The sequence below is a fragment of the Lissotriton vulgaris genome, chromosome 7 (genome assembly GCF_964263255.1).
Source record: "Lissotriton vulgaris chromosome 7, aLisVul1.2, whole genome shotgun sequence".
Lineage (NCBI taxonomy): Eukaryota > Metazoa > Chordata > Amphibia > Caudata > Salamandridae > Lissotriton > Lissotriton vulgaris.
Genome location: NC_141695.1, coordinates 687,085,304 through 687,107,647, shown reverse-complemented (window position 1 = coordinate 687,107,647; position 22,344 = coordinate 687,085,304). Strand labels below are relative to the sequence as shown.

The window sequence follows — 22,344 nt, the reverse complement described above, 5'->3', positions numbered from 1 at the left end:
AATCATATTAATATTTGTTTACATTTCAAAATGGTCCAGCAATGACAGAAACACCGGCTTCCCATGTGAATGTCTGTACATGCACAGTCATAGCAAATTATCTCAATGTGAATACTATCTACGCTGAAAAAAAAGATAACACTTTAAAATGAAAAACAGTGTCAAAGATTGTCTCAGTCTGTCATCCACTTGACAGCAAAAACTCTACAATTCACAGCACTTTTGGCAATTAACTCAACTTGCAAGATTTATGTTACTTCACCAAAAGAGAATGTTGAAACATCTAGAGAATATGCAAATACTGCCTTATAGGTACTAAGAATGCATTTTATTTTTCAGGTAACAAATTTGAGGATTAGACAAGTGTGTAATTTCAAGAGAAAATTGGTATGTATACATAATTTCAAAATTTACAAAATCCTGTGATGATATACTGCTAATCGTATATTTCTCTTTATTTTTAGATTTCATGAAACTTCCCCTGGACCAATGGGACGAAGGTCATGTTAGTACTTGGTTGCAGTCAATTGGAATAAAACAAGCATACATACAGAAGTTACATCAAGAGGAAGTTGATGGTCGTGTTCTGAGAAAAGTAGATGAATCTTTTCTGAGCAGAATGGGCATGAGAAAAGGACCAATCAAGCTGCTTTTTGAAGAAAGAAATAAACTTCTAGAAAATCTGCAAATCAATGCTCAGTCAGATTTCCAGAAAGCACCTTCAGAAGTTTTTCAAACTGAACCTCATGAGAGGCAGACGAGAAATTGGGAGAAAAAAGACAGTTCTATTTCAAAGAATGTTTTAAAACCTATTGAATATCAAAACAATGATACTCAGGATAGTGGGACCAAAGATATCCAAAACAGTTTTGACCTTCCTTCAGCATCACATGCAGATATTCAAAACAAGGATGAACAGTATAAGAAACAACACGTAGGTTCACAAGTGAATGACAGTGTTGATGAAAAAGTGAAAACTGCAACAAAATCTTTAACGTTTGCCAAATTTCGACCATTTGGAAAAGATGACATTACATTTAAGTATGTGAAAAATACAGTCCTCGCTCTACCTGAAACTGGAATAATAGATATGATTACCCCTTGTCATGAATACAAATCATTTTTGAATGCTGCTCAATTTGATACCAGAACCAAAAAGTCAAAATTTGCAAATGAGATTTTTCGTTTTGGTTCTGCATGTATGAATGTTCGTACAAATGGCACAATACATTTTGGTGTAGTGGACAGCATAGAACATAAGGAGTTTAAGCATGGACAAATTATTGGTTTTCCAGTAAATGACAGGAGCAATTATGTTGATGCTTTGGATTTAACTGAAAATTGTTTTGCCACAGAACTGGAAGCTGTGAGGCATTGCATTCACCCTCCTAAATTTATTGAAGTGATTGAGAAAGACATGAAGGAACAACACTTTGTTATTGAGGTTGATATTGAACCATTAATTAGCATAGTAAAAGGAAAGATTTTTCAAGTACGTCTCGTTACTTTTGATGCTTCAAATAAGCTCACTTATGGCAAGCAAACTATCTACAACAGAGTGGGGGCGAATTCTGTACCTATCAAATCTGATGATCACCTTGCATTTTTCAATGGCATGAATGAAAGGGATTCAAGGCGAGAAAAGGCTGAAAAATCCAAGCATGCTGCTGACAATGATCACCCAGAAATTTTGGGCCGAAAATTGACTATCCTTTTAACTGATGGCAAGAAGTCTATGGCTGACTCATTGTGGTACATACTTGTTACAAATAAATGTACTAAGGAAGATTTGCAACATATTAACTTTTTAACACGGATGAACGTTTTCTGTGTTTTTGATTTTGATGCAAATTCTAATATGGCAGGCTTATGTAAAAAATACAAAGAACACCATGCAACAAATCTTCATTCCCTCCAAAGCTACTCTATTGAAGGTGGAGTAAGTGTAAGTGAATTCAAAAAACACATGCTCTTGTTTGACCAAACTAGCTGGATATTTTGCAATGGGAGAAATGATTATCTTGGAGATGACAAACCTTGTGATGAAAACACTTGGATAAAAACTAGGAGGAAATATCTAAAGAAAGCAGTTTCACTAATCTGTGGTGAAATACTTCCAAAGGGTTCTTTTGTTGTGCTATTTCTGTTGTTATCTCGAGTCAAAAAGCCAATAATTGACACTTTTCATGAATTTTACACAGAAATGGATAACATTATTTGCATTGCAGAATCTAGAGAAAATTATGAGGAATGGGCATCTTTAGCACAGGCCTCCTGTCCTATTGAGAGACTAGGTGAGATGAGTATTGTTGGAATGAAACTTAGTCATGTAGATGCTACAATTCAAACCATGCTGCCTTCAAATGTTTTAACAAAGCATTTGCCAGTTATCACAAAAGGACTGTGTTCACTGACAGCTGTGGAGGAAGAAAAGTTATGTTCTCTTGAAATATTATGTGTTGATGAATGCAATAATATAAAACCTGACTTCTGGAGTCCAGAAAAAGTACATGAAGTAGAAAGTACTTTCTATCAAGGGGGAAAAGTAAGCTGGAACAACTTTTGGCTTGCTGACAAAAAGATATGTGGAGATGTTATTGAGCGAGAGGCATGCAAAGAGGTCCAGGATATTTTAAATGACGTTTTGCACGGAGGAAAAATTAAGCTTTCAATAGCCAGAATAAAAATATTTCATCAGCCAGGAAGTGGTGGTAGTACTGTTGCACGTCAGGTTCTCTGGAAAAACAGAAAGGAGTTAAGATGTGCAGTAGTAAAGACATCATTCTCATTCACAACAGTAAGTGAACACGCTGTTAAATTCAGAGAATATGAAGAAAAAGATAGCAGGCACTGCCTCACAGTCCTCCTCCTTGTTGAAGACTGTGACGAAGAGTATCTAGATGATTTACGTCATGACCTAGGAGATGCAATGGTGTACAAAAATGTTAATCCTTTGAAGCCATGTTTTATCATAATGAGCTGTAAAAGGTCTAATGTGCCTGAAAAGCTTTGTAGAGCTTCTCCACTTGAAACAGTTGCAGTCACTCATAAATTAACAGATGAGGAAAAACAACAGTTTGCCAGTAAGCGTACTCAACTTGAACAGCAGTTTAACTGCAAGCCAGAATTTATCTTAACTTTTGTTTTAATGAGCCAAGAATTTAATGAACAGTATGTGAAGAACTTTGTAAAAAACTTATTGCAGGGAATTGATCACTCCTCTCTTGTAACAAGTCTGATTCGGTATGTTGCGCTTCTGAATTCCTATGTACAAAATTCATACATTTCATTATCACACTGTGAGGCTTTTTTGGGAATTGGTGCATACACAACAGATGAGAAAGACAGAGTAAGAACGTATAATTTTAAAAACAGTTTAAGTGAGCAAGCAAGACTCATTTTCATTGAATTGCGAGAAACTACCACCTGGCTCTCATCAATTCATATTATACACCCCCTTGTTGCTAAGCAAATTTTATATCAACTTTCAGGAAATAGGCATCAGAGTCAAATTGCTATGGATCTTCTGCAAGAAAAGGTTCTTTTTAATCATCGATTTGGACGGGAAGAATTTATGAAGCTAATCAGAGATTTATTTCTCCGACGATACAGAAAAAGTAAAGGTGACAACGTGGACAGCTTTTTCTCTCCGCTTATCGAGCATATTTGTGATACTGAAAAGAACCTTGAAGCAGCCATTACTTTGTTGCAAGCAGCTTATGAATGCCTGGGGAAAGATCCATTTGTTGCTCAGCAGCTTGCCAGACTACATTACACAAATGGAAAGTTTAAAGGTGCTCAGTACTGGGCAGAGGTTGCCAAATCTCATCTGCCGCGAGATTCATTCATATTAGACACAGAAGGTCAAGTGTACAGAAAAAAGTTTCATGCTGACATAGAAGACAAGCATTTGCAATGCAATAGGTCTCGCAGTTGTGAGAGTTTGAGCTATTGGCATTTTAAATGACAGTGCCTTTTATTTATGTATTGGTTTTTAAAACATAAATAAAAGGCATTGTCATTTACAAAGCTGTTAGACCTGACATCATTGGCTTGAGTCTCTCCTCCATTTTTTATGTTTGCCTCTACTGTTTACGATGTTTTGCTGGTATATGCTTTGGGCGCCGTGTCACTGCTGATCAGTGCCATAGCGCAAGTGCTCCCTCTGTTAAAATGATGTATCTATTGTATCCATGTTTGGCTTATTTGGTTTACTGTCAGTCCCTAGTCTAGTGCACCAGGAGTGCCGGGGCTTGTAAATACAAATGCCGCTCGTGGGCTTGCAGCACGTGTTGTGCCACCCACAGGAGCGGCCTTGTAAAAGAATGTCTACGGGTCGGTCATTGCGAGACCCACGTGCAGTCTTGCACTGTCACGTCGGCTGCGCAGGTATACCTACTTGCCAGCCCCTCCAACCTTCCCTTAACTTCATGTTAGTCACCCCTATGGTAGGCCCATGGGCAGGGTGCATTGTAAGTGTAAGGTAGGACAAGCCTGACCAAGTTGGCATGTCCTGATAGTGAAGTGCCGCCATCTTAGGGCTTCACTATGGCGAGGTAGCCTGCTCTCCGTTGGATAGAATGGGCCGCCGGGATTATTAATGCTATGATCCTAGCTGGCTCGGAGAGTACGGTGCAATGTCGAGTTTGGTATCCCTGAGCTCGGGGTTTAATTACGCATCCGTTGGTGTGGATGGTTTTTGGACTCTGGGTTCGAAAGTAGTACTTTTAGAAAGTGTCTACTTTCTTGTCTAACCATATCTGGTCTCTGCTGGTCTTGCGTGTGTGTGACAGGAGCTGGGTGGCTCCAAGAGGTCTGGATGAGTCAGTGTGGGATGAGTGGGACATTACGTTGAGAGTAGGGGGAGAGTAGTTGTTGATAGCCTGCCTTGCCTGATACAATGCTGGCTCCACCTCCTGCCAAGCGACTGATAGCTCTGTGCCTGCCATGGACGATCCTAGCCCCACCTCCTGCCAGGAGGGCGATAGTTCTGCTCCTGCCAGTATCAATGCTGGCTCCACCTCCTGCGGGGCGTCTGAGGACCCGGCCCGGCTCAATGAATAGGCCAGGTGTGACTGCCTGGCTCCACCCACCACAGACCCAGGATGTTGGGAAACCCCCGGCATAGACAAAGGGATCAAAGACGAAAAGGGGTATAAGAGAAGGACCCCTGAACTAGGAAATCAGATCACTTCTGACAAGGAACCCTGTAACCAAGGACAAGAAGCCTGCTGATCTAAAGGACTGCCTACCCCTTCTGCCGGTGTGCTGTTGTTGGGGGAATCCTGCAGTGCTTCTTTATTTTTGCCAAGGAACCAGGAGAGAGGAACTGTGTGTGTACTCTCACGCTTGCTAAGAAAATCTCCAAGGACTGGAAGAGTGCCAGTCTCCTGCCGAAGTCACAGGGCTAAAGGACTTCACCTGCTAAAAAGTGCTATCCGCTGGAAGTGTGAATCCAGCACCTCTGAAAGGACCAGCAATCACGACGATCGGACGCTGGGCCCGACCGACGCCAGCAGCAACGCCAGTGAGTAGGAGTACGGCTCTAACTCCAGAGGACCTCGTGTCTGCCCCGCTGCTGATCGCATCAACCGTGTGCCCTTCGACGCCCTGAGCGCTGCTCACTCTGCGCAACTGCATCATCGACAACGCCTGCTGCGGCCTGATCGACACCGAAGACGCGACGCCGGATTGCTCGACGCCGCAGATCATCGTGTGCTTCAATTTCCTAAGGTACTGTGTTGTTAGGGGTCCGTGTGACTCCAGGCCCGGCGCAGCGCTCCTCGCGGTCGACGCCGAACCTGTGGATTATCTTTGCCCCAGCGTTGTGTAACTCCCGTGTGAGTTACCCTGTTGCTAAGAACTGTGTTTCCAAGAAGAAGATTTGCTTGATACTAAAAGACTCTTGTGCTAAAGAAGAAACTACCTTTGAACTATCCTTTTTCCTTCCCGAACGTATTTATTCCGATTGTGTACAGTTTTTGCCGTTATTTGGTCTTGTGCTAAGTCTTATATAAAGATACTTATTTTTATAATACTACTGTGTCGTGTCCATTTGTAGTGTATTCACTGTATTACTGTATGTGGTCATAATTGCTTAACACACAGCCTCTGAGATAAGCCTGTTCTGCTCTGCCAAGCTACCAAGGGGGTGAGCAGGGGTTATCGAAGGGTGTGATCCCCTTGCCCTGACTAGAAAAGGAGTGTCCCTATTTGTCAGAAGTGTATACCTCTGCCAACTAGAGACAGCCGGTTCTAACATTGGTGGCAGCGGTGGGATTTGGACCTTGCATTTATGACCCATGTACAGTGATTAGTGTGCGCTACGTAGTGAAAGCAGACCATAACGCAGTCACAATCTGATTCGGAAGGATCCTATTTTTGTTCTCCGCTTTCCTGAAACTTGATTTTCTGAACACTGCCAGTTTAACCATGAGTGACAACGGAGTCACTGCCCCTGCTATCGTTGTTGTTGAAGAGTTCGAGAGGAGTAAGCTAAAAAGATACAAGAAAGATGAGCTGAAACACTTTTGCAACCAGTTTGAAGTTCCTACCACCGGCCTCTCGAGAAAAGATGATTTTTATAAAGCATTGCAGGCCTGGTGGGAATCCAGAAATCCCTCTGATGTGGTGGTGGTACCCACAGAGGAAGGGGATGAGGAGGTGCCAGTGAATGGACCTGTGCCCTCTCCCGGAAGCAGTGTTTCCTCCAAAGGTCTTTCCCCTGAAGAAAGAGAAGAAAGGGCGAAAGAGCGAGCTTACAACATGGAGATGGCAAGGCTAAAGATAAATGGGCAGTTGGAGTTAGAAAATGCAAGAGGTAGAAGGGAAGCTGATTTAGAGATCAAAAAGTTGGAGTTTGAACGAGAGAAGTTAGCTTTGGAGCGTGAAGCCAGGTTGAGGGAACTGGATATCCAAGCTAAAAAGTTAGAGTTGAATCCCTCTGGTGGCAGCATTCCATCCGAGCCTGCAGAAAGTAAGTTTTACTTCCCGAAAGATGTGATCAAAGATTACAATAAGAATGAAGATATTGGTCAATGGTTTAAAGCATATGAGTTAGCATTGTTGGCCCACCAGGTCCCTGAGAAGAATTGGGGAGCGGGGTTGTGGGGTCGCTTTGTGAATGAGGGAAGAGATACCCTGTTAGACATGCCCGTTGCGGATAGGATGTCGTATGCTCATATGAAAGATGCTTTAATGTTGCGATATGGTTTAACCCCCGAGCAGTACAGACAAGCTTTTAGAGAATGTAAGAAGTTGCCTGGTACGACGTGGGTTGAATATGTGTCTTATTTTTGCAGAGCCATGGATGGTTGGGTAAAGGGCAGCAAAGTGGAAAGTTATGAAGCTCTCTATGATTTGTTTGCGTGGGAGCACTTGTCTAATAACTGTTTTCCAGAGCTGCGCCAGCACCTGATTGATAGCAAGATATCTAACCCTAGAAAACTTGCTGAGGAGGCGGACCACTGGGTCAGTACCAGGGTCCACAAGGGTCCAGTGGGAGACTCAGTCAAAGGTGGGCAGGGTCCCCAGCAGAAGAGTGGGGGGGACAAGGGTAAACAGAAGGAGTCTCAGAAAGGGCCCCAAAGTAATCCCCAAGGGAACCAAGGGAAAGGTTCCCAGCCTCCCCCTGAGAAGAAGCCAGGGGCCCCGACGGGTAAACCTGTTCATAGGGGCCCCCTAACCTGCTACGGTTGTGGGCAGGTGGGACACCGGTTTTATGACCCCCAGTGTCCCAAGAAGGATTCGAATGCACCGCCGCGTGCACCCCCTCGTCAGTTGGCAAGTGTAGCCTTGGGAGGGGAGGAGATGGTTGTCCATGGTGGGAGAGGTCCCGCAGAAATGTCCCTGGTCTCGCTAGGAGACATGCAAATGGTCCCTCCACCCCCTCTGCCTAGTAACACTAGTAAATATAGGCAGTGGGTGACCATTAATGGCCATAGAGTGGAAGCTCTCAGAGACACCGGAGCGAGTGTGACAGCTGTCAAGTGTCACTTGGTGTCCAGAGAGCAGGTGGTTCCCCACGCATTCTACCCCGTGATAGCTGCCGATAACTCCCAGAAAGAGTGTGAGGTGGCTCAGGTTTCCTTTGAATGGGGGGGAGTTTCAGGTACTCTTCAGGTTGCTGTGAGGCCCGCCATGCCTATCGACTGTCTCCTGGGCAATGATTTGGAAGACTCCCCTTGGGCTAAGGTGGAGCGAGCGGCGCACTTGAAAATGTTGGGTGTGCCAGAGTGGGTGTGTGCAACCACTCGATCCACGACAGCGAGTAAGGGTGTTGATGGGGTCCCGGAGCCTAAAAGTACGGCCCAGGACCCAGCTGTGAAGAGAAGAGGCAGGAGGCGCGGGAAACCGGCCCCCGTTGTTCCCGTGGTCCAGAAGGAGGTAGACCCTGAGGGGGATGCCCTGGAGCCCACAAGGGAACAAATTGCCGAACTGGGAGATCTGCCCGAGCTGACCCACTGGCAGCAGGATGGTGGTCCCTCCAGGGAGGAATTCTGTGCGGAACAGAAGGTGTGCCCTTCTCTTGTGGGCATGAGGCAGCAGGCCTCAGCCCAATCCTCAGGTGATCAGTCAGGGTCACATTTTGTGTACTGGGAGAACGACCTCCTGTATAGCGAGCCTAAGGCTGCTGAGCCTGGGTCAGCCCGTGTGCTGGTGGTACCCCAGCGCTTCAGAGCCTTCCTACTGGGTTTGGCTCATGACGTACCGTTAGCTGGACATCTGGGGCAGGACAAGACCTATGACAGGCTTGTCACCCATTTCTATTGGCCTCAGATGCGTAGGGATGTAGACATCCATTGCAAGACTTGTCGCACTTGCCAGGCAAGTGGGAAAAGCGGAAGGAAGCAGAAGGCTCCCCTCCAACCTTTTCCGGTGGTCAGCACCCCCTTTGACCGGGTGGGTATTGACATTGTTGGGCCCCTGGACCCCAAGACAGCCCTGGGCAACAGGTTCATCCTGGTCTTGGTGGACCATGCCACAAGGTACCCGGAAGCCATCCCTCTCAGGACAGTGACGGCCCCCGTGGTGGGACGGGCACTGATGGGTGTTTTCTCCCGGATGGGGTTCCCCAGAGAGGTGGTGTCCGACCGGGGCACCAACTTCATTTCGAACTATATGAAGTCTCTGTGGAAGGAGTGTGGGGTAACCTACAAGTTCACCACTCCTTACCACCCTCAAGGAAATGGGCTGGTTGAGAGATTCAACCGGACCCTGAAAGGCATGATTATGGGTCTTGAAGAACCAATGAGGCGGAAATGGGACGTCCTCTTGCCATGCCTGTTGTTTGCTTACCGTGAGGTGCCGCAGAAGGCTCTAGGGTTCAGCCCCTTTGAGCTCTTATACGGTCACCCGGTAAGAGGACCTCTGAGTCTGGTCAAGGAAGGCTGGGAGCAATCTCCCAGGAAACCTCCCCAGGATGTATACAGCTACATGCTGGCCTTTCGGAACCAGACTCGGCGCTTCAGAGAACTTGCTCAGGCAAATCTGGAGGCCAGCCAAGAGGAGATGAAGCGATGGTACGACCGGAATGCCACTCTGGTAGAGCTTCAGCCTGGTCAGGAAGTGTGGGTCATGTCCCCTGTGGAACCTTGTGCGCTCAAGGACAGGTGGACTGGACCGTTTAAGGTTGTGGAGAAGAAGAGCGATGTCACCTACTTGGTGGACTTGAAATCTCCCAGGAACCCCTTGCGGGTCCTGCATGTCAACCGTTTGAAGCCCCACTTAGAAAGGTCCGAAGTGGGCATGCTCTTAGCTACAGATGATGGAACGGAGGTGGAGAGTGAGCCTCTTCCTGACCTCCTGTATGCTAAAGAGCAAGACGGGTCAGTGGATGGTGTGGTCCTCTCTGACACACTGACCCTTGAGCAGAAACAGGATTGTTGCCACCTGTTGGGACAATTCCCGGATCTGTTTTCCTTGGTTCCGGGTGTCACGCATTGGTGTGTCCATGACGTTGACACCGGAGACAGCCCTCCTGTGAAGCACAAGGCTTACAGGGTGACTGACAAGGTCAGAGCGTACATTAAGGAGGAGGTCTCCAAAATGTTCGCGTTAGGGGTGATTGAGTCCTCTAGCAGTCCTTGGGCCAGCCCAGTGGTCTTGGTCCCGAAGGCTGCAGCGCCTGGTGCTTCACCAGAACTCCGGTTCTGCGTGGATTACCGAGGACTCAATTCGGTCACGAAGACTGACGCGCACCCCATCCCCAGAGCTGATGAGCTCATCGATCGGTTGGGGGCTGCCCGGTACCTTAGTATGTTTGACTTAACGTCTGGGTACTGGCAGATCGCCTTGACTGATGGGGCAAAAGAGAGGTCGGCGTTCTCCACACCAGATGGGCTATACCAGTTCCGGGTGATGCCCTTTGGGATGAAGAATCCCACTCCATCCAACTCGGCTCTTAAGCTTAATGGAGGAAAAACTGAGTTGATGCTCTTGGGCAACTCCAGTCCCTCCATCATTGCCAGCTGCTGGCCCCGGTCTCTTGGCGACCCTCCATCTCCCAAGAAGGAGATCAAGTCCTTGGGAGTATGGTTGGAGGAAGATCTATCCTTCAGGACCCACGCCAGAAAGACCGCGGGGGTTTGCTTCGGTCTACTGAAATCAGCCCGAAAGGTACTCCCACTGCTTCCGGATCCAGCTAAGAAGCTTTTGATGCGGGGTTTAATCCTTTCTAGGCTTGACTTTGGTAATGCCCTGTTTCTTGGTGCCCCTGAAGCTACCTTTAAAACTCTCCAACAGGTGCAAAATGCTGCTGCCAGAGTCTTGATGGAGATCCCTAGAAGGCAGTCCGCTGCCCCGGCCCTAAAAGCACTTCACTGGCTCCCCGTTAAGGAGCGGGTGAAATTTAAGGCGTTGTGTACGGCCCATAAAATTTTACATGGCAAAGGCCCCCCCATCCTTGTTAATATGGCCCGTCCCTATAAACCTCCACGCCTTTTGCGCTCAGACCAGCAACATCTTTTGCAATCTGCGAGAGTCAGGAGAGCTCGGACGGGGGGCAGGCGTTTCTCGGTTCAGGTGGCCTCTCTGTGGAACTCTCTGTCCCTTAAGATTCGCTCAGAGCACAAGATCCTAATATTTAGGAAACTTCTTAAAACCTACTTGTTTCCACAGTAGTGAGTTATCGAGTTCCTCCTTCTTTGGTCTGTTGCGCCGGGATGCCCCCGGGTAAGCTGAGCGCATTACAAATTTCATATAATAATAATAATAAGAAGAATGCCCCTGCCACCTTCCAGAGGTTGGTCAACCAGGTCTTGGCTGGACTGGAGGAATTCAGCGCCGCCTACCTGGACGACATCGCAGTGTTCAGCGCCAGCTGGGAGGAACACTTGCGCCACCTCCAGGAAGTGTTGTTGGCCCTGCGCGGAGCAGGCCTCACAATCAAAGCCAGTAAGTGCCAGATTGGGCAGGGTTCTGTGGTGTACTTGGGGCACCAAGTAGGGAGCGGCAAGGTTGCCCCCCTGCAACCCAAGATTGATACCATCCTGGCTTGGGCACCGCCCAAAACCCAAACACAGGTGAGAGCCTTCTTAGGACTCACGGGTTATTACAGGAGGTTTGTCAAGGATTACGGTAACATTGTGCACCCCTTGACTTCGCTGACTTCCAGGAAGCAGCCACGAAACGTGATCTGGACTGATGCCTGTCAAACGGCCTTTGACACCCTGAAAACTGCAATGTGCACAGCACCTATACTCCAGGCACCCGACTTTTCGAAAGAATTCATTTATCAGACGGACGCTTCAGAGCATGGCGTGGGGGCTGTTCTAACTCAGGTGAATGAAGAGGGCCGAGACTTGCCTGTAGCCTTCATCAGTAGGAGGTTACTTCCCAGGGAAACGAGGTGGAGTGCGATAGAGAGAGAAGCATTTGCTGTGGTCTGGGCGCTGAAGAAGCTAAGACCCTACCTGTTTGGGACTCACTTCCGGGTTCAGACAGACCACAGGCCCCTCAGATGGTTGATGCAAATGAGGGGTGAGAATCCAAAACTGTTGAGGTGGTCCATTGCTCTACAGGGGATGGACTTTACGGTGGAACACCGCCCTGGTACAGATCACGCCAATGCTGATGGTCTGTCCAGATTTTTCCGCCTTAGTGCTGAGGACTCCCTAGGTTAAGGGTAGTTCTCCCCACATTTCAGCTGGAGGGGACACGTGTTAGACCTGACATCATTGGCTTGAGTCTCTCCTCCATTTTTTATGTTTGCCTCTACTGTTTACGATGTTTTGCTGGTATATGCTTTGGGCGCCGTGTCACTGCTGATCAGTGCCATAGCGCAAGTGCTCCCTCTGTTAAAATGATGTATCTATTGTATCCATGTTTGGCTTATTTGGTTTACTGTCAGTCCCTAGTCTAGTGCACCAGGAGTGCCGGGGCTTGTAAATACAAATGCCGCTCGTGGGCTTGCAGCACGTGTTGTGCCACCCACAGGAGCGGCCTTGTAAAAGAATGTCTACGGGTCGGTCATTGCGAGACCCACGTGCAGTCTTGCACTGTCACGTCGGCTGCGCAGGTATACCTACTTGCCAGCCCCTCCAACCTTCCCTTAACTTCATGTTAGTCACCCCTATGGTAGGCCCATGGGCAGGGTGCATTGTAAGTGTAAGGTAGGACAAGCCTGACCAAGTTGGCATGTCCTGATAGTGAAGTGCCGCCATCTTAGGGCTTCACTATGGCGAGGTAGCCTGCTCTCCGTTGGATAGAATGGGCCGCCGGGATTATTAATGCTATGATCCTAGCTGGCTCGGAGAGTACGGTGCAATGTCGAGTTTGGTATCCCTGAGCTCGGGGTTTAATTACGCATCCGTTGGTGTGGATGGTTTTTGGACTCTGGGTTCGAAAGTAGTACTTTTAGAAAGTGTCTACTTTCTTGTCTAACCATATCTGGTCTCTGCTGGTCTTGCGTGTGTGTGACAGGAGCTGGGTGGCTCCAAGAGGTCTGGATGAGTCAGTGTGGGATGAGTGGGACATTACGTTGAGAGTAGGGGGAGAGTAGTTGTTGATAGCCTGCCTTGCCTGATACAATGCTGGCTCCACCTCCTGCCAAGCGACTGATGGCTCTGTGCCTGCCATGGACGATCCTAGCCCCACCTCCTGCCAGGAGGGCGATAGCTCTGCTCCTTTCAGAGGTGCTGGCTCCACCTCCTGCGGGGCGTCTGAGGACCCGGCCCGGCTCAATGAATAGGCCAGGTGTGACTGCCTGGCTCCACCCACCACAGACCCAGGATGTTGGGAAACCCCCGGCATAGACAAAGGGATCAAAGACGAAAAGGGGTATAAGAGAAGGACCCCTGAACTAGGAAATCAGATCACTTCTGACAAGGAACCCTGTAACCAAGGACAAGAAGCCTGCTGATCTAAAGGACTGCCTACCCCTTCTGCCGGTGTGCTGTTGTTGGGGGAATCCTGCAGTGCTTCTTTATTTTTGCCAAGGAACCAGGAGAGAGGAACTGTGTGTGTACTCTCACGCTTGCTAAGAAAATCTCCAAGGACTGGAAGAGTGCCAGTCTCCTGCCGAAGTCACAGGGCTAAAGGACTTCACCTGCTAAAAAGTGCTATCCGCTGGAAGTGTGAATCCAGCACCTCTGAAAGGACCAGCAATCACGACGATCGGACGCTGGGCCCGACCGACGCCAGCGAGTAGGAGTACGGCTCTAACTCCAGAGGACCTCGTGTCTGCCCCGCTGCTGATCGCATCAACCGTGTGCCCTTCGACGCCGTGAGCGCTGCTCACTCTGCGCAACTGCATCATCGACAACGCCTGCTGCGGCCTGATCGACACCGAAGACGCGACGCCGGATTGCTCGACGCCGCAGATCATCGTGTGCTTCAATTTCCTAAGGTACTGTGTTGTTAGGGGTCCGTGTGACTCCAGGCCCGGCGCAGCGCTCCTCGCGGTCGACGCCGAACCTGTGGATTATCTTTGCCCCAGCGTTGTGTAACTCCCGTGTGAGTTACCCTGTTGCTAAGAACTGTGTTTCCAAGAAGAAGATTTGCTTGATACTAAAAGACTCTTGTGCTAAAGAAGAAACTACCTTTGAACTATCCTTTTTCCTTCCCGAACGTATTTATTCCGATTGTGTACAGTTTTTGCCGTTATTTGGTCTTGTGCTAAGTCTTATATAAAGATACTTATTTTTATAATACTACTGTGTCGTGTCCATTTGTAGTGTATTCACTGTATTACTGTATGTGGTCATAATTGCTTAACACACAGCCTCTGAGATAAGCCTGTTCTGCTCTGCCAAGCTACCAAGGGGGTGAGCAGGGGTTATCGAAGGGTGTGATCCCCTTGCCCTGACTAGAAAAGGAGTGTCCCTATTTGTCAGAAGTGTATACCTCTGCCAACTAGAGACAGCCGGTTCTAACAAAAGCCAATAACTTAAACTCTCTCCAATGCGAGACCTATTGCATTGCATAGTGTTTGAGCAATTGGTATTGTAAATGACACATTTTTTATTTATGTGTTGGTTTTGAAAATAGCGAAATTGATAGCTTTGTCATTTACAATGCCAATAGTTATAACTTTCGCAAATGTGACACCTATTGCATTTGTAATGCAATATGTGTTGTATTTACGTGACTTACATTTATTAATATTACAAATAACAATGGCTTTTATTTTTTTTTATAATTAATACTTAAATAAAAGTTATTGCAATTTATAATGGCAATAGCTTAAACTTTTGTAAATAACTTTTGTGAAGATTATGGCCAGTGTATTTTATTGTGACGAAAATCCAAGAACAGAAGTGAAATATTCACATCTTTTTGTGACATTTGTAATAAAGCTTGAAACATTGAGAGAACATATTTGAACCAGTTGCTGTTGAATGGTTGCACAGGTTGATGCTGTGGTGGGGCTGAGTGATGTTGTGGTGGCGAACAAGTGATGCTGTGGCGTTCAGTGATGCTGTTGTAGCGCATAGTGATGTTGTGGTGCCCCTGAGTGATGCTGTGGTGGTGCTGAGTGATGCTGTATTCTATGCTATGTTTTATTTTGCTATCCTATGTTTTGTTTTGTTATGCTATGCTATGTTTTGCTATCCTATGCTTTGATTTGTTATGCTATGCTGTGTTTTGTTATACTATGCTATGTTTTGCTATGCTTTGTTATGCTATGCTATGTTTTGTTATGCTATGTTATGCTTTGTTGTTTTTTGCTATGTTTTGTTATGCTGTATAGTGTTTTGTTATGCTATGTTTTGTTATGTTTTGCTATGTTTTGTTATGCTATGCTATGTTTTGTTTTGCTATGCTATGTTTTGCTATCCTCGTGTGTGGTTGTGTGTGTGGGGGGGGTTGTGTGTGTGTGGTTGTGTGTGTGTGTGTGTGGTTGTGTGTGTGTGGGGGGTTGTGTGTGTGTTGGGGGGTTGTGTGTGTGTTGGGGGGTTGTGTGTGTTAGGGGGTTGTGTGTGTTGGGGGGATGTGTGTGTTGGGGGTTGTGTGTGTTGGGGGTTGTGTGTGTTGGGGGTTGTGTGTGTTGGGGGGTTGTGTGTGTTGGGGGTTGTGTGTGTTGGGGGGTTGTGTGTGTTGGGGGGTTGTGTGTGTTGGGGGGTTGTGTGTGTGGGGGGTTGTGTGTGTGTGGGGTTGTGTGTGTGTGTGGGGTTGTGTGTGTGAGAGGTTGTGTGTGTGAGAGGTTGTGTGTGTGAGAGGTTGTGTGTGTGAGAGGTTGTGTGTGTGAGAGGTTGTGTGTGTGCGTGTGTGTGTGTGGGTATGTGTCTGTGGTTGAATGTGTGTGTGGCAAAACCATGCAGAAATTGCTTAAACAAAGGTAAGCCGCTCACCTCTGTCTCCTACCTGTAATCCATTCCACGGGACAACATTTCTTTATTTAAAACCACCTTTTAGCGTCAGCGCCAAGTAAAATATTTTAATATTGAGTCACTGGACATTGCACTATTAATTATCGACCAGGTATTGCTTTATATACATTAGAAGGAGTTGAAACGTGTGAGGAGCCACGGCACATTATTGGCTGCACCCCACAGCTGCCGGAAGGAAGGAAGTAGGGCTTTGGAAATGAACAGATGTGACGAGATTCACTTCGGCAGCTGTCTGTGGACAATTAAAGGAGACCCTGCGGCTTTCACAGAGAGGAAGACTGTCCGGTCTGCAGCACGAGGTTTTACGACAACTTGCCTTTGATCCTGCAGTTTTATCACAGAGGGAGCTGCCGTGAGGACACAACATATTTACAACAAGGGGTGGTGAGGGACAGAGTCTCTGAATTAAACAGAATACTCTCACCCAGTCAAGAGATCAGGGCTAGATCCAACACCGTTTTTTAGCTCACTGCACCATCCCAGTTTCAGAACCTGGCTGTATGCAAATTAGTCTGTTCCTGTCCCAGTGCATGATGGGAACAGGGCAAACCAAACTACAAAAGCCAATTCTTACACTGGGAAGGAAACAAGCTACCGGGGACCGGTTTCTGGCATTTCAGCTTCTTCGGCCCGGCTTGCTTGAATCCTGATGGTGCAATGAGCAAGGGACTCACATCTGAGCATACCCTTCCACGCTTAGGGTGGACAAAAATATTTACAACAAGGGGTGGTGAGGGACAGAGTCTCTGAATTAAACAGAATACTCTCACCCAGTCAAGAGATCAGGGCTAGATCCAACACCGTTTTTTAGCTCACTGCACCATCCCAGTTTCAGAACCTGGCTGTATGCAAATTAGTCTGTTCCTGTCCCAGTGCATGATGGGAACAGGGCAAACCAAACTACAAAAGCCAATTCTTACACTGGGAAGGAAACAAGCTACCGGGGACCGGTTTCTGGCATTTCAGCCTCTTCGGCCCGGCTTGCTTGAATCCTGATGGTGCAATGAGCAAGGGACTCACATCTGAGCATACCCTTCCACGCTTGGTGAAGAATTGGTTTGGTAGTTTAGTCTGCCCTGTTCCCATGATGCACTGGGCCAGGGACAGACTGATTTGCATATAGCCAGGTTCTGAGCTGGGATGGGGCAGTGAGATAAATAACGGTGATGGATCAAGCCCTGATCTTTGGACTGGGTAAGAGTGGTCTGTTTAACTCAGACACTCTGTTCATCACCACCCCCTTTTCTAAATCGTTTTTGGCCACTATAGGTGTGGCAGGGTATACTCAGACATGAGTCCCTTTCTCACTGCTCCATCAGGATTCAAGCAAGCCGGGCCGAAGAAGGCTGAAATGCCAGAAACCGGTCCCCGGTAGCTTGTCTCCTTTCTGGTGAAGAATTGGCTTGGTAGTTTAGTCTGCCCTGTTCCCATGATGCACTGGGCCAGGGACAGACTGATTTGCATATAGCCAGGTTCTGAGCTGGGATGGGGCAGTGAGATAAATAACGGTGATGGATCAAGCCCTGATCTTTGGACTGGGTAAGAGTGGTCTGTTTAACTCAGAAACTCTGTTCATCACCACCCCCTTTTCTAAATCGTGAGGACACAACAGGCGGTGAGTTTAGAAGTTAAGTGCATGGGCACTGAATGGCAGCAGAGTGGGGCTGCGACATCCGGAGGCCTGCACGAAGCCTCCACAACATTGCTGTCTATGTTAAATACACTCATGGCGGACCGCGACGCAGTTGCTATTGTCCACTTGGGAGGTGGAGGAGACCCCTTTGTCTATGCTGTGCCCCCTCTCTGTCCCAGTAACACTTGTGCAGTGAGCCAACGGGAAGAAGAGGGGCAGCCGGCATGTAAAGATAGCCCTGAAAATGTAATAGAATTATGTGTCTGGCTCGCCTGTGGCTCTGAAAGCCACTGCAAAGACGGCTTCTATTCAGAGAAGGGGCGAAGGACCTGGGGAGTTGACGAATTTGTAGGGGAGTGGGAAGTTTAGTGTACTCAACTGCAATAAAAAACAAGTAATTTTTCAGAACACTGCTACAATGTTTTAAGTATTATAAAAAGAACGAGGGTGGTTTCAACAAAAGAGGCATTTTTTCTGAACATCACTAAGATTAAAAAAACAAGTATTAAGCAAAGAACTGTGAAAGCCGAACACAGTTCTGTTATCTTTCACAGGCATTAAATAAAACCAAGCGCGCACACTAAGAACTGTAAAAGATGAAGACAAATCGGGCGCCATTAAAGAAAACAAACACACGCGCAAAAAAATGTTAAAGCAATAAGCAATTTGGGTTTGTTTCACCGCCACGTAAAAAAAAATGTTAAAGCAGTAAGCAGTTCGGGTTTGTTTCATCGCCACAAATTTTTTTTAAAGCAGTAAGCAGTTCGGGTTTGTTTCACCGCCATCTAAAAAGCTTTTTTAACGTAAAGTGCTTTGTGAACGTTGTTGTCTGCCTACAAGTATTAAGCAAAGAACTGTGAAAGCTGAACACAGTTCTGAGCCTGCATTTGTTGGGAACGTTATGGCACTGGTACAAACAAAGCCACGGAATAACTGTGTGATCGCTGGCAGTTGTGCCAAGTTAGGCCACACACAAAGTGAAGGAAAACAAATGATCACAAATACTGCTCTTTCCAGTCTGCGGGCGGCTGGGACATGTGGCTGCAGACGAGGGAAAGCCACCGACAATTAATCCTGTGAATTGTTTCGGCCTTTCATCCACTTAGCGTCAGTTAAATTGAAGGAATGGCTCATAGAAAACAAAAGAACGAGTATTTGAGCGTAAACAAGACGGCATGGAAAAGGCGCAATGCGTGGGCAGAGAGGAGCCAGTAAGAACGCGCGGCAAAGATGAAAGTCAACTCGAGCGACCATATGGAGAGGGAGGGGGTGGGCTGCCTGGTGATTTTAATGCGTGTGGCAACAGAGAGAGAGCGCGGCGCGCGCGCACGATGTGGTGGTGTCTGAGACCAAATGGAAGCTCTTAAAACAAGTTGGCATGTTTTCATTACAGAGGAAACCGAAAGCAGCTCTCAGGACTGGGCTGCGACTGAGGGCGGGGGCTGCCCGCGCATGCGCGCTCTTTGCTGGAGAGGGAGCCCCGGCGCTAAGGCAGCTGAAGTCCCGGGTCCCGTCCTGAGTGACCACCAGCGCTGTTGAGCTCCCACGCCGAGACACACCCAATGGCTGCCGAGGGAGAAAGGGACACGGACGAATCAGAAAGAGCACGGTGAGTGGGAGGGGGGGTTGTATCTGTGTGTGTGTGTGTGTGTGCGCGCCCGTGAGTGGTGGGGTTGCGTGCGTGGCTGGGTGGGTGGGGGGGGGGTGTGCATGTGCGTGTGTGGCTGTGTGTGCATGCGCTTGTATGTGCCTGCGTCTGTGTGTGTGCCTGCCTGCGTGTGTGCCTGACTGCGTGTTTAGGTGAGAATCAGAGGCAGGGAATGTGCACGGCGCCGGCTGGGCGTGCGCGCCCACGAGGTGAAATCGCCGATGGAAAGCGGGTGCACATTCCCTGTCTCAGATTCATCGGAACACGCCAACAACAGTTGTCTTCGCAGACAAAGCAGGCTCCGCCTGCTTTTAGGTCTGCTCGCCCTAAAAAAGGAGAGGGGAAGGTTCTTACTGCTGCTGAATCCACAGAAATCATAGAGATTGCCCTTAAAGCAATGGAATGTTTCAGGGCTTCAGAAAAGGCTTCAAAGTCAGAGGTGGACTGCATGAACAACAGTGGTTATTTTGGAGAGGTTAATGTTGGATGTAGGCTGTTGCAACTGCTTTCCTCAGTAGAGCCATTCAACAGAAACAAAGAGAGAGAACATAGACTAAAAAAACGGAGTGGAGCTAGTGACTTGATAGATTATCTCAATGAAGATCATATTCCAGAAGACATAAGAGAGCCATAGCACAAACTCCATGGCCGTCTGAAGGGATTGCGACAGAACATCTATAACGCCCTCGAATGGATTTCCGAAGATCTTAGTTATTTTCAGAGTGATAAAAATGATGACGAAGAACAAAACAATAAAGAGGATGATGCAGTTCATGATCCAAGAAAATGGTTCATCAGGAAATCCAAAGTATGTGCAAGATTCTTCAGTTTAGACTTCCTTTCACAGAGAAAGAATATAGGGTTTGAATCTCAAGCTTATCTAACACCCCTTGTCAGACGCATGAACATTTACACATTTGGTGGTGGGGATTTCACTAGGATTCTTTCAATGCTCTCAGATTCAAAAGACAACAGATCAGTCCAAAAACTTGAACAAATCATCAGCCTGTACCCAGGAGATCCACAAAAAGACAGTCTTGATGACAATGATCTTATTAATTACATATTATCTCATATTACACTTGCATGTCTTTCACCCATGTCTTCGAAACTCATAACATTTCCAAAACTAAGAGAACTTAGCAAGAGCTTTTTAAGAAAAAGAAAGATGCCAATTCCAGCAAGTGCACATTATTTGCTTTCATTACTCTACTGGCCTGACGAAGCAGAAGACAGAGGCGCAAGTCCAGAAAAAGACACAATTTTGATATCGGCCCTTCAAACGCTGAAACGTCTGTATGAAATAAAATTAAAAAATGTTCCCTCAAGAAAAAAAAGAATATATACACACTTTTTCCTTGGAAATGGAAATGGGTTAAACAGGGCTGTACACAAAAGCAAGATTGAAAAGTGGCTTAGCGGCCCGTTATTTGAAAGGCGATTAAAATGGCTAAATGGAGATGTATGGAAAGCAGAAACAGTTACAAAAGTTTTAAAAAGAGTAAAAGGGTGGACAGAAGATAGAAAAGTATTTGTTCATGGCCACTGCCAAAAGAATATTATTCCCATTGTCCCCTTGCATTTTGCTTCAGTGCCTCATGGAAATGAAAATGTAACATTTTATCTGGGATTTTCATTTAATGGACTAGTTGCATTTGACATACAAGTTACAAAGTAAAAATATGTTCCTAAAGTGAACAAGAAGTGTACCCTTGTCCTTTATCAAAGCTCTCTCTAGACACGCTCTCTTACCTTCTAACCATTGTCAATGACTTCCTTACTAAAGGCATCTTCCCTGAAGTTCTCAAAGCCACCAGATCCTCCTACTCCTATGAAACCTACACTAGAACCTGATGGCCTTGCCAACTACTGGCCCATCACTCACCTATCATTCATCAGCAAGTTCATTGAAAAAGCAGTCTATGTGCAACTCCATGACCATCAGTGCTAGCCATCCCCTGCCCGACTACCAGTCTGGTCTCTGATCAAGCTGCAGCACGAAGACCATTACCTTACACATCGTAGTTGATGCCTTCTTAACCACAGATGAAAATGACGCTGCTTCCTGATACTGTTGGACATCTCAGCTGCCTTCGACACACTTGACCATCTCACCATCATACACACCCTGAATTCTAAAATGGTATTCACCGGTAATGTCCTTCACTAGTTCTCCTCCTACACTTCTAACAAACACTAGCTTGTTCATATGGGCACTCACTGGCCCCAAAAGACTATGACATCAAGGAACTCTTTTTGTTTCATAGATATTTTGAGTTTGTAGGATTTTTAGGTGTTGGCTGACCTGAAGCCCTAATATTGTAGTCTTCCCCATGGAACCTACCCTATCAACGGCTGCTCAGACCCATTGAAACTCTTAATGTTTGGTATCTTCATACTCAAGAGACCCTGAGGAACATAGCTGTAGGTCAGGGCTTAGCAGAGACATGTTCTTGCATGTGGAACATTGGACAGAATTGTCATTTTGCATGAAAAAATGCTGAAAATCTGACAATCGTCATATTAAGCGCATGTTCCTGGTAAGCAATTAGTGCGAGGGAGATATGCCACCCAACGATAGAAGCTTGGAATTTGAAGATTTTTAAGATATATGGTTGACTTTCTATTCCTCGTAGGTGATATCTACAAAAAAACGAATAGGTACCCCAAAATGGGATTTCGATTTGAATTGCTTTTGAAATTTCATGACTGCACCACAACTGTCTGTCTGTGGGCATCCTACACCCACTGACCACCACCGCATTTCTTCTACCGACTCATGGGAAACAGCTGTCAGTCAATACTTGGCAGGGATTTGTTCCTTTGTGCCTGGGCGCAATTGACATGTATTGGGGTAAAATGTTTAACATCTGAAAGAGGGATGTAAGGCTTACACCAGTACATACTCTGGGTTGCGCAGAATTAGAAAATGTATAGTTTTTAGGTCCCTTACACAGACAGATTTAGCGGTCTTGTTGAAACACCATTGTCTACTTGACCAATACTTACTGTGGGGTTTTGTTCAGCCAATAGTTTACAATTGGTTGCAGCTCTTTTATCCAGGCCAGACATGTTCTAAGCCTAGTCATTAAATCCATTAATATGTTGTTGTTGTTGTTGTTGTAAGGTCTCTTGTGGGAAACATCTTAACTCCAGAGAAAGTAGAGCCTACAATTCTTCAGTAATGGAATGTATACAATGTAGAGTATACGTTTCTCAATATAAGTATATCA

At 46.6% G+C, this 22,344-nt stretch overlaps 1 protein-coding gene across 1 annotated transcript; it reads left to right on the top strand.

The window, feature by feature from the left end:
* Positions 1–466: 466 nt before the first annotated feature.
* Positions 467–20,929, top strand: LOC147702256 (sterile alpha motif domain-containing protein 9-like). The gene is given in 2 exon segments (XM_086930906.1): positions 467–3,902; positions 19,441–20,929. Coding segments are annotated over 2 exon segments (4,782 nt in total). The 5' UTR covers positions 467–469; the 3' UTR covers positions 20,790–20,929.
* Positions 20,930–22,344: the final 1,415 nt, after the last annotated feature.